The sequence below is a fragment of the Hylobates moloch genome, unplaced genomic scaffold (assembly GCF_009828535.3).
Source record: "Hylobates moloch isolate HMO894 unplaced genomic scaffold, HMol_V3 SCAFFOLD_33, whole genome shotgun sequence".
NCBI lineage: Eukaryota > Metazoa > Chordata > Mammalia > Primates > Hylobatidae > Hylobates > Hylobates moloch.
The window spans coordinates 2,726,217-2,738,697 of NW_026652308.1; the positions used below are offsets into that span (position 1 = coordinate 2,726,217).

Here is a 12,481-nt window from a genome sequence, read left to right on the forward strand (position 1 = left end):
GGCATTCAACAAGGAATCAGTATGACCCTAGGGAAAGCACTACACTGGATCTGAGTCCATCTGTCATTCATTGTATCATCCTGGGCAATTCCTTGCTCCTCCCTGGGCCTCAGCTGTTTCACCTGGTAAATGAGAATGCTGGTTTAGAATTGAGACTCTATATAAACTTTTGCTCAGTTTAGTATATATTATACTCTACCACTCAACTGGTCTGAGAGTGAGACTGGGATGAGGACGAAGGTAACATTGACACTTAGCAATTTAAGCTGTTGATGAGTCATGTGGAGTATCTATTTTTCTCATAATACTACCAATTAACAATAATCATGTCACCAATTTGCTAAAATTGAGTGAATAATAAATACAATGGCCAATTCTATCCTGTAAGATGTTTTAAAAAATTACTAATGTCCTAATTCACTTCCCATATAATGGGTTAGCTTTGTGTCATTTCAGGTCAGGTTTGGAAATATAATATTTTTAGAAATATATTCCTTATATCAAAATCAACTATATAAGGCCAGGCAAGGTGGCTTATGCCTGTAATCCTAGTACTTTGGGAGGCCAAGGAGGGTGGATTGCCTGAGCTCAGGGGTTCAAGACCAGCCTCGGCAACATGGCAAAACCTAGTCTCTACTGAAAATACAAAAAATTAGCCAGGCATGGTGGCGTGCACCTGTAGTTCCAGCTACTTGGGAGGCTGAGGCACAAGAATCACTTGAACTAGAGAGGTGGAGGCTGCAGTGAGCCGAGATCACACCACTTCACTCCAGCCTGAGTGACAGAGCAAGATTGTCTCAAAAAAAAAAAAAAAAATCAACTACATAAAATTGTTTGAAGTTTCATGTAATTAATCATAATGGGACTTCATCTTTAGAATGCAACCAATTAAATGTATAAACAGGGCTTTTTTTTTTAGGCTTTCACTTGAATGTAAAATAATTGTACAAAGCACAAAATAATATAGAAATGATATTATAAACTAAACAATTTAAAGTATCCCAGAAACAAATAATAATGCTAATTATTTAGCTAGTTTACCTAAGGCATTTTGAAGAGGAAGAAGCAGCAGAAATAATTTCTTCTGGAGAAGGTGGAACAAAATCCGTATCATAATCATCATCATCAAATTCAATACATGGAACTTTCTCAGCTGAATGTAATTCAGCTTCTTCCAAATTCTTCTTCTTTTCGCTATTATCTACAGTAAAACAGTTGATAAACATAGATTTGTTAACCACTAATGAGACAGAAAGAACAGGGCATGAGCGATTAAGAACGAGTGCTTCTGGCAAGTCACAAACAATCACACCACTTTGTATGGATCCTCTCCCTTTACACGCTAATGCTGGCTTATTTATTCATAAATGATTATTATTGAGTCAACTGGATTAAGTCCAGTGAATGCTCGACTGAGGCCAAAGATTTGCTTAGGGATTTTCATGTCTGTCTCTGGTTAATTACGAAACACGTATTTGCTATCGACATTTCTAGTTTTTAACTTTTCACTCATATTTAAATAAGGGTAAAGTGCAACAGATGTCTGATAATAACACAAACACGGCTGCTTGTACAAATCATCTTTACCACAAAGTTCCCAGTTATTTAGGTCTCTCTTTTGGACTATGTGGGAAAACACAACCCAAATTGTTGCTGTCTATCTTTTAACAAATTTTCCCTTCAGAAACAGAAGCATCATTGGAGACTATAGTTTTGCTTATCATCAATCACTTTTCAGTGGTCTCTCACCCTAGAGTAACCTTAATGGGATTCAGGTGTTTAAAAATTTTACTCTCATACTTGCAACTGCTTCATAAGGTGGGTTACTTCCACATATGGGTAATCTCAGTTACTCAATTTCAGACATTTAATAATTACAAGATCTAGCCAGGAAAAACTTTGATTGTAATTTATAATACTTTAATAGTGCAATTAGAGCACATTATACATCAATATTAGGTGGCAACAAGCCATAAAGGAATTACAGTAGAAAGGCTTAGTTTCATTTTCCAATTTACCACTAACCACCATTTTAACCTCTATGGATCTTAAAACAGGCCCCCCCCTTATCCTCAGGAAATATGTGACAAGACCCCAGTGGATGCCTGAAATCTCGGATAGTATCAAACCCTATAAGTACTATGTGTTTTCCTTTACATACATACCTATGATAGAGTTTATTAATCAAGCACAGCAAAAGATGAACAGCTAATGAAATAGCACAATTATAACAATATTCTGCAATAAAAGTTATGTGACTGTTGTCTCTCTTGCTCAAAATATCTTACTGTACTCACCCTTCCTCTTGTAAAGCTATAAGATGATAAAAAATGCCTATATGATGAGATGAAGAGAGCTGAATGATGTAGGCATTGTGATGTAAATGGAAAATCCCAGAAATAAATTAATTCATAAGTTTTCAGTTTCAAGCTGTTTTGAGTATAGTGTGATAAAATCTTGCCCCGACCTGATCTGTCCACCTGGGTTGCTGTTAATCACTTAGCAGTGGTCTCAGTTATCAGATTGACTGTCGCGGTATCGCAGGGCTTGTGTTTTCTTAATAATGGTCCCAAAGCGCAAGAGAAGTGATGCAATATTTTCAGACCTCAGCTGGCTGCGGGTAACTGAAACCTCAGAGAATGCAAAGCTGTGGACAAGGGGAAACTCCTGTATTTTCTTCATGTATAAAATCACAGAGCTATCCTGGAAATTATATTAGCAGACTAAAACCTTCCATTTCATCAGTACGTCCTGCCTCAAAAATGTGGCCAACAGATTATTCAAAAAGCACCACTAAAGACCCTAACAACCTTAAGGACAAAAGCTCTATATATTCATGACTATTCCCAATGGCTAGCTTTGAATAAAAAAGTACAATGACATACTAAAATGAAGATAAAATAATTGTTACCTCTCTCATCTTCCAAATGAGTTTTCAAAGAGTCACTTTCCTGAGCATCTTCATTTATATGCACTTCAGCAATGGGGCCATCATCGATGCAAATCACATCGCTACTTAACCATTCTGAGTCATCCTTCTGTTCTTCAGTCAAATCTATTTGCTCACTTTCAGAGGAGGGTGGAGGCAAATCAGCCTTTACTGTGTTTGTTGTATAAAGCTGTGCTTTAAAAAAGTTTCTCTTACCCTTTTTTGATTTCTGAGCAGTGCTTACTCTTACAAAGTGACTCTGGGGTGGTGTAACAAATGATTTTGAAGTCCCAGAAGTATCAAAGTCATCCATATCATCCCAATCATTGATGGTACTTAAAGAATCTGGTGAAGAACTAAATTCTAATTTCTTGAGAACAGCATCCCGGGATTTCTTTACAGTTGGTGTGTTTTGGGTAGCACATAAAACTTCCTTCGGAGTCTGCAAGAAATCTGGCAATAATGGTTTTGATCCAACTCTCTGTGTTTGCTGTCCTGCTGGAGCATTTTTAAAGAAGTCCTTGACCCTTTGCTGATTTGTGGTGTTGGGTAGAGGTTCACTGAAGGAAAAGTCTTCAGTAACATTAACATCTTTATTTCTTAATACAGGTGTCTTTGCTACTGACACATTAGTTACAGATACATTGTTATCTGAAGATGTTTTCTTTTTAAAAGTGAAACCTCTGAAAAATAATGGAAAAACTAGATTAGTTAGATCCATTTTAACAAACCCCCCAACTCTACCAAACTGTAATTTTTTAAACTAATTCACACAGGTTACATTAATTGTATCCCAACTGAGCAAAGAATCCATCTCTCTCTTGATTTTAAATTTATCAGGTAACTTAAATTGTATTTGTTCTCTGGTCCTTCCCATTCAGAGGCTAATTATTTGGCTTTGAGAGGTCATTCCCACTACTTTATTTCTCAGGCTAGTAGTCCTTAGTTAATAGCATCTCCAGAGCGGGGTGACAGCATAAATGAAAAAGGGAAGAGGCCGGGCGCAGTGGCTCATGCCTGTAATCCCAGCACTTTGGGAGGCCGAGGCAGGTGGATTGCTTGAGATCAGGAGTTCGAGGCCAGCCTGGCCAACATGGTGAAACCCCATCTCTAATAAAAATACAAAAAATTAGCCGGGCATAGTGGTGTATGTCTGAAGCCCTAGCTACTCAGAAGGCTGAGGCAGGAGAATTGCTTGAACCCAGGAGGTGGAGGTTACAGTGAGCCGAGACTGTGCCACTGCACTCCAGCCTGGGTGACAGAGCGAGACTGTCTCAAAAAAAAAAAAGAAAAAAGAAAAAGGGAAGAGATTCAAATGTGGCTACTTTTTGCTACTCTGATAAGAATTTAAAGGGGAAAAAGAGTTAAAAACTGCTAACTGTTAAAATCTGCAGGACAAGTAAAAGAGGTGGGAATCGTGGCTGTCTGCTGGATTTAATCATCTGAAAGTCAGTGGTGACTTCAAAGCCAGGCACCCAGAACAGAGTCTACAACCTGGTAAAAGCATCACTTATAAATTATTATTAGATATCATTAGAAGGAGTCTGGAGTATAGCTTAGAGGAGAGGCAGAACTGGAGAGCTGTAGTTTCCTTATAAACTGTTCTTCGAAAGTATATAAAATTATATTAAAAGACTTGGCCAGGCGTGGTGGCTCACGCCTGTAATCCTGGCACTTTGGGAGGCCGAGGCGGGCGGATCACTTGAGGTCAGGAGTTTGAGACCGGCCTGCCCAACATGGAGAAACCCTGTCTCTAATAAAAATACAAAATTAGCCAGGCATGGTGGTGCATGCCTGTAATCCCAGCTACTCGGGAGGCTGAGGCAGGAGAATCACTTGAACCTGGAAGATGGAGGCTGCAGTGAGCCAAGATTGTGCCATTGCACTCCAGCCTGGGCAACAAGAGCGAAACTCCGTCTCAAAAAAGGAAAAAAAAAGGCTGGGCACGGTGGCTTATGCATGTAATCCCAGCACTTTGGGAGGCCGAGGCGGGTGGATCACGAGGTCAGGAGATCGAGACCATCCTGGCTAACAAGGTGAAACCGTCTCTACTAAAAATTACAAAAAAAAATTAGCCGGGCGTGGTGGCAGGTGCCTGAAGTCCCAGCTACTCGGGAGGCTGAGGCAGGAGAATGGCGTGAACTCAGGAGGCGGAGCTTGCAGTGAGCCGAGATCGCACCACTGCACTCCAGCCTGTGCAACAGAGTGAGACTCCGTCTAAAAAGAAAAAAACAAAACAAAATAAACAAACAAAAAAACCCCAAAACTTAAAAAACACTTATTCGCCCAAATTTACAAGATCAATTATTCATTTACTTAACAAATCTTTATTGAGCAAATATTATGTGCCAGGAACCATGCAAAGATGAGACACAATCTCACCTGGTGCTGCTAAAACATACTCTACCATTAATTGGCAAAGTGGGAAAATCAATGAATCTCTCAGCTTCATTTCCTCATCTGTACAATGAGAGAGTTTAAAGAGAAGATATCTCATGTGTACAATGTGGTAAGTTAGTGCCTATGTGACAGCAAACCAATCAAAACACTTACGAAAATTTTGGTTTTGAAAGACTTAATTTATTATTAAGCGTTCTGGCTGAGTGACGTTCTAGTTGCTCCTGTAGATTATTTTGAGGAACAGCAGCCATAATCCTAAAAAGTGAGGGAAAAAGAAATCAGTGGAGTTAGGTACTTTGCATTAATCACAATGTTTTTTGAGGGGAGGAAGGACTGGATTCAAACAGGCATTGTTCCAACTGTGCCCAGAGTAATAGGACTTTTTTTTTTTTTTTTTTGGTCAATAGACTGTTTTGACATTTACAACTAGTGACACTTAAAATATATAATCTTCAACTAACTGAAGGCTCACTCAAATAACAAAATAACCAGGTTCCCCCTCTCTTCCTCCACAATGCTAAAATAAGTACAAAAGACATTAGGGAGGGGATTATTAGGAAAGGGCTTTTAGAAAAATGGGACCTGGCCTAGAAGGATAAATGGAAGCTGGAAGGGAGCGAGGTGGGAGGAAATGATCAAAGCACACAGAAAGCCCAAAGAACAAATGAATAACTGAATTCTGCACAAGGGCAAAACTGGGGAAAGGAGGAACACCACCACCAACGAGAGCAAGGGTTTACCAGCAAGATACTATGCTTCATAATCATCTAGTTTCAACCTGAAAGAATACGTTTACCAAGCACATTTATATCTCTGTGTAACAAGCTGTGGTAATGCTGAGCTATAGCCCAGGATAACAAACAGCTTAAACCACCTTAAAATTACTGGGGCTAAAGGAAGATCCTAGCTGTCATCCACGCATAGTTAAAATATCCTCACTTTAGCTGATAGTTATAACCCCATAAACCCTTTTCCCTACCTTTACCAGACATATACTTTTATTTTATAGCATATATCTTAGGAGGCAGGGTTAACACTAGACGATATTTCTAGAAATACGGAGTTTCACATAAGCCTTGTTCCACTCATTAACCTATATCTATCAACCATCTTAACTTTAGATAACAGTGAAAAGCAGAATTTAGAAGAAACTAAGTTACACTCAGTTGAGAAATCTTCATGTTTATAAGCATGATCATAATACAGCTTTTGTCCCACCTTCTCCAGAAGGAATTATTTCTGCTGCTTTTCCCTCTTTAATATGCTAACATGTTTTTCTTAGTCCATCTGGCTAAAGTTTTATCAATTTTTTTATCATTTCAAAGAATCAATTGTTTTGTTATCATGCTAACATTTGCTCACAATATTCTCTTATAAATCTTTTTACTTCTGTAAATCAGTTATAATGTCCCCTTGTTCACTTCTGATTTTAGTAATTTGTCTTATTTTTTCTTAGTCCATCTGGCTAAAGTTTTATCAATTTTTTTTATCATTTCAAAGAATCAATTCTGTTGAAGACAGATCTTCAGTCTTACGACACTAAGCAGAACAAAGTGGTCCATGGCATCATTACTTACCCTTTTCCCACATTCCTTCCATAACTTACTTATTTTTGGATCAAAACTAGTCATGATATTTTAATAAGAGATTTCCTACTACTCCACAGCATGGTTTTATATGTTTATTTAGCCATCCCAGGAGTACAATTGTTTGATTAACTATTTTGTAACTGTAGTGATTACACTATGGATTCACAGCTAGCATGCAGTCAACCTTAACTCCAGAGGACCTCTTCCTGCTTTTAAAATGCACTGCTCTTTGGTTATTCCTCACGAGGTAGCACCCTCCAGCCAGAATCATATTCTGAAGTATGGTAATGAGTACATAATTTTCTTACTCAAAATCCTCAGTGGGAATGCTTTTAAGAAGTTGGTGAGTACTAAGAACCATAAGGGTGTCTCTTCTGTACATATTCCATTAAAATATCAATACAATTGTTTGACACAAAAAGAAAATTGTCCACCAACATGCCCGTAGTCTCAGCTACTCAGGAGGCTGAGGCAGGAGGATTGCATGAGTCCAGGAGTTCAGAGCTGTAGTGCACTATGATCACACCTGTAAACAGCCACTGCACTATAGCCTGGGCAACACTGTGAGACCCCATCTCTTAAAAAAAAATTGTTCATCCACAATAACAAAGATCAGTGATAAAGGAGAAAAATTAACTGAAAACAAATAAATTGAGGCTAGTGAAGTTTCACAATATTAAAAAAAGGAACAATTTCTGGGTGCAATGAGCACCCAGAAACTAAAAAAATAAACCTATGAATTAGAATGACCACAAGAACCACAAGTTCAATCTGGAAAATGATTAAAATTTTCTCCTACACATATGAAAGAAGTTATCATGCCATTACAAAAGAATATAAATAAGCAGGCCAGGAGCAGTGGCTTACGCCTATAATCCCAGCACTTTGGGAGGCTGAGGCGGGGGGATGGCTTGAGCCCAGGAGTTTGAGACTAGCCTGGGCAATATAGGGAGATCCCGTCTTTAGCCAGGCATCGTGGCACACACCTACAGTCCCAGCTACTCAGGGAGGCTGAGGCGGGAGGATCCCTTGAGCCCAGGAGTTCAAGGTTGCAGTGAGCAATTCTGTGCCACTGCTCCAGCCAGGGTGACAGTGAGACCCTGTGTTTTTTTAAAAAAAAAAAAAAGTCACAGGAAATGTAAGCTTCAAGCATTACCTTTAAAACTGGCTATTAAGAATTTTTCAAATAGGCTGGGCACGGTGGCTCACACTTGTAATACTAGCACTTTGGGAAGCCAAAGCAGGAGGATCGCTTGAGCCCAGGAGTTGGAGACCTGTCTCTACAAAAAAACACAAAAATTAGCTGAGTGAGGTGGCACGTGCTTGCGGTCCCAGTTACTCAGGAGGCTGAGGTGGGAAGGATCATTTGAGCCCGGGAGGTCGAGGTTTCAGTGAGCCATGATCACCCCACTGCACTCCAGCCTGGGCGACAGAGACTCTGTCTCAAAAATAAAAAAAGAATAAAAGTAAACACAATAAACCTTTTAAAAAGAGAGAGAGAGAGAGAGAGAGACATGGGATGGAGAAAAACATAGTGGAAAAAAAGAGTGCCTTTTCTTTGAAATAAGTGACACTAAAGTTACTGGTTGGGGATCTATCAAAATTAAGACTAGGTCAAACCTTACTTTTTATTCATTTTGTTGTCAAAGATGGCTATTTCAGTCTATCAAGGGATAGACTGCCAAAAAGACTACTCCAAGACATTCAGTGCCAAGTAACATTTAGATGTTTCTGTTTCCAGTCTTCTGCTAAAAGTGGAGATTTTAGGGAGTGGTTCCTGAAAAACAGAGCCTCGCTCTGTAAGCCTCACTCAGCGACTGTTCGAAGGGGAGGAGTTACTTTCCCTGGGGCAAAGGTGGTGAGCCTAACTAAGAAGGATCAAAAAATCTAATTTTTGTGTTTTTTTAAGTTGAGGTATTTATGAACCTCAGCTTTACCTTAACTGGGGCATTGGGGCAAGCAACTTTCTGTTCTCTGATAAAATTAAACATCAAACACAATTTCTAGACAAAGAGAGATTTTTGACAGAATTTTATGTCATATGTTCTCTTCGTTCATTGTTTTTTAAACTTTTTGATTCATATATATAGAATCATACAGTATGTATTATCAATGCATTTTTGAAAAGGCATCTAATAAAACTCAAAACACGTCTAACAAACACATTAAAACACAAAATTACAAGTATTTACAATCTAGTACCAACAAATACCATATATTTTACACTAGGGGTGAATCCATTAAAAACAACAGCAAAAATAATATTGTTCTCTCATTTTCACTCCTATATTGGATGCTCTTGCCAATGCAAAAATATTCGAAAAAGAAAATACTAGAAGAGATGAGATTACCATTATATGTAGACAACTTGATAATATACCAACACAATCCAAAGAAAATCAGTCATAACAATAGATAATTAGAACTTCAGAAAAGTGGTTAAAGATAAATATAGCTATAAATGTAGGATAAATGCAGGGTAAAATCTCAGACCCTTCATAGTTTTTGACTTAATAGATGCACACACAGAGAGATAGAGAAAACAGATGGAAAATATGAGAAGTTAAGAGACATGGAAGACAGAGTAGAAAGTCTAACATAAATCTAGCCAGAGCTCCAGAAAGAAGAGAAAATAGGGAAGAATTAATATTTGAAAAGATAACAGCTGGGACTTTTCCAGGACTAATTAAAGACACTAACCTTCAGATTTGAGAAAGCCAACAAATTCCAAGCAGAGATAAAAAGAAATCCACACCAAAATATATCAGTGTACCATATGGACAAAAAATTGATTTCTCTTTAGCAAAAACGAAAATCAAAAGACAGTGGAATGATATCTTCAATGTGCTGATAGAAATTAACCCCGAATTCTTTTCCCAGAAAAAATATCCTTCACAAATCAAGGGCAGTGAATTGTACACTAGGTTTTTAAAGGTGAATTTCATGGTATATGAATTATATCTCAATAAAGATGTTATTTTTAAAAATAGCTATAATAAAAGCAACAGATAAGTGTTGGCAACAATGTGGGGAAATCAGAACCCTCATACACTGCTGGTAGGATTCTAAAATGGCACAGCCACTTTGGAAAACAGTCAAGCAGTACCTCAAAAAACGAAACATAGAGTCACCACGTGTTCTAGTCCATTTTCATACTGCTATGAAAAAATACCTGAAAGTGGGTAATTTATAAAGAAAAAGAGGTTTAATGGACTCAGTTCCACATGGCTGGAGAGGCCTCACAATCATGGCAGAAGGCAAAGGAGGGGCAAAGGCACATCTTATATGGTGGCAGGCAACAAAGTGTGTGCAGGGCAACTGCCCTTTATAAAACCATCAGCTCTTGCGAGACTTATTCACTCTCAAAAGAACAGCATGGGAAAAACCCATGATTCAATTACCTCCCACGAGGTCCCTCCCATGACACATGGGGATTATGGGAGCCACAATTCAAGATGAGATTTGAGTGGGGACACAGGCAAACCATATCACCATGTAACCCAGCAATTTCACTCCTAGCTATATATGCGAAAGAGTGAAAAATGGGTACTCAAAATAAATACTTGTACACAAATGTTCACAGGAGCATTATTCACAATAGCCAAATTCAGAAACCACTCAAATGTTCATCAAGTGATGAATGGATAAATAAAATGTGTATATCTCCTCAACAAAATGTTATTTGGCCATACAAAAAAATACAGTACTGATAAATGCTACAATAATGATGAGCCTTGAAACCATTATGTTAAGTGAAAAGAATCCAGTCACAAAAGATGAAATAGTGTATGATTCCATTTATATGAAATGTATAAGAATAGGCATATCCATGGATACAGTGTAGATTAGTGATTGCCTAGGGTTGGGAAAGATGAGAGGATTTGGGGATGATCCCAAGGGGTATGGAAATTTCTCTGTGGGCTGATGAAAATGTTCCAGCATTGATTGTGGTGATGGTTGCATAACTGTGAATATACTTAAAGCCATTGGATTGTACAGTTTAATGGGTGAATTTTATATGTGTAATGTATTTCAATAGACCTGTCATTCAGGCCAGACACAGTAGCTCATGCCTGTAATCCCAGCCCTTTGGAAGGCTGAGGTGGGGGGATCACTTGAGCCCAGGAGTTGGAGACCAGCCTGGGCAACATGGTGAAACCCCGTCTCTACAAAAAACACAAAAGATTAGCCAGGAATGATGGTGCATGCCTGTTGTCCCAGCTACTTGGGAAGCTGAGGTGGGAGGACTGCTCAACCAGGAGGTCGAGGCTGCAGTGAGCTGTGATTGCACTACTGCACTCTAGCCTGGGCAACAGAGCAAGACCCTGTCTCAAAAAAAAAAAAAACCAAATAATTTAAAAACAATACAGCTGTTATTTTAAAAGCAACAAGAAATAAAGACACTTCCAGATTATCAAAAAAAACAATAGTTTGTCATCAGCAGACTCATACAGTATGGGAATCACACTGTATTCACACTGTAAGTGGAATCATACAGTATTTGCCTTTTCGGGACTGGCTTATTTCACCCAGCACAGTGTTCTCAAGCTTTATCTATGTTGTGAGACACGTGTCAGAATTTCCTATGTGCAGAGCTCGCTGCAGCCTCAATCTCCTGAGCTCTAATGATCCTCCCACCTTTGCCTCCGGAGTAGCTGGGATTACAGGTGTGAGTCACCATGCCAGGCTCCTTCCTTTATTATTATTAATATTTTTTCAGATGGAGTCTTGCTCTGTTGCCCAGGCTGGGGTGCAGTGGCGCAATCTCAGCTCACTGTAACCTCCACCTCCCGGGTTCAAGTGATTCTCCTGCCTGAGCCTCTGGAGTAGCTGGGATTACAGGTGCCTGCCATCAAGCCCAGCTAATATTTTTGTTTTGATTTTTAGTAGAGACAGGGTTTCACCGTGTTGGCCAGGCTGGTCTTGAACCTGTGACCTCGTGATCTGCCTGTCTCAGCCTCCCAAAGTACTGAGATTACAAGTGTGAGCCACCGCACCTGGCCGCTCCTTCCTTTTTAAGGCTGAATAATATCTAACTGTAGATACATACCACATTTGCTTATCCATTCAAGGACATTAGGGTTGCTTCCACCTTTTGGCTACTGTGAATAATGCTGTTACAAACATGGGTGTACAAATATCTTTCTGAGAATTGCTGAATCATATGGTAATTTATTTTTAATTTTTAAGGAACCACCACACTGTTTTCCACAGTGGTTGCACCATTTCACATTGCTATAAATAATGCACAGGGCTTCCCATTTTCCCACATCCTAATTTCTCCACATCCTCAGCAACACTTGTTATTTTCTGGTTGTTTTGTTTTGTTTTACAACAGGCATTCTAACAGGTGTGAGATCTTATCTCCTGGTTTTGATTTGCCTTTCTCTAATGATTAGTGATAATAGGCATCTTTTCATTTGCTTGTTGGCTGTTTGTATATCTTCTTTGGTGATGTGTCTATTCAAGTCCTTTCTCCATTTTCTAAATGGGTTATTTGTTGAGCTGTATGAGTTTTTTTTGTTGTTGTTGTTGTTTTTTTTTTTGAGACAGGGTTTCACTC

At 38.8% G+C, this 12,481-nt stretch overlaps 1 protein-coding gene across 4 annotated transcripts in view; it reads right to left on the reverse strand.

Moving 5' to 3' along the window:
* LOC116463316 (recQ-like DNA helicase BLM) overlaps positions 1 to 12,481 on the reverse strand; it is a 99,213-nt gene that overhangs the window by 65,262 nt on the left and 21,470 nt on the right. For 2 of the 4 annotated variants that reach the window (XM_032146352.2, XM_058434582.1), the window contains 3 exons: positions 5,483 to 5,584; positions 2,912 to 3,612; positions 1,042 to 1,201 (listed from right to left, as the gene is read on the reverse strand). In XM_032146352.2, the coding sequence (XP_032002243.1) occupies positions 1,042 to 1,201; positions 2,912 to 3,612; positions 5,483 to 5,580 (959 nt within the window). In that variant the 5' untranslated portion in view covers positions 5,581 to 5,584. Of the gene's footprint in view, positions 1 to 1,041; positions 1,202 to 2,911; positions 3,613 to 5,482; positions 5,585 to 8,074; positions 8,110 to 12,481 lie in introns of those variants that run through there. The other 2 variants (XM_032146357.2, XM_032146359.2) reach the window with 2 other exon arrangements.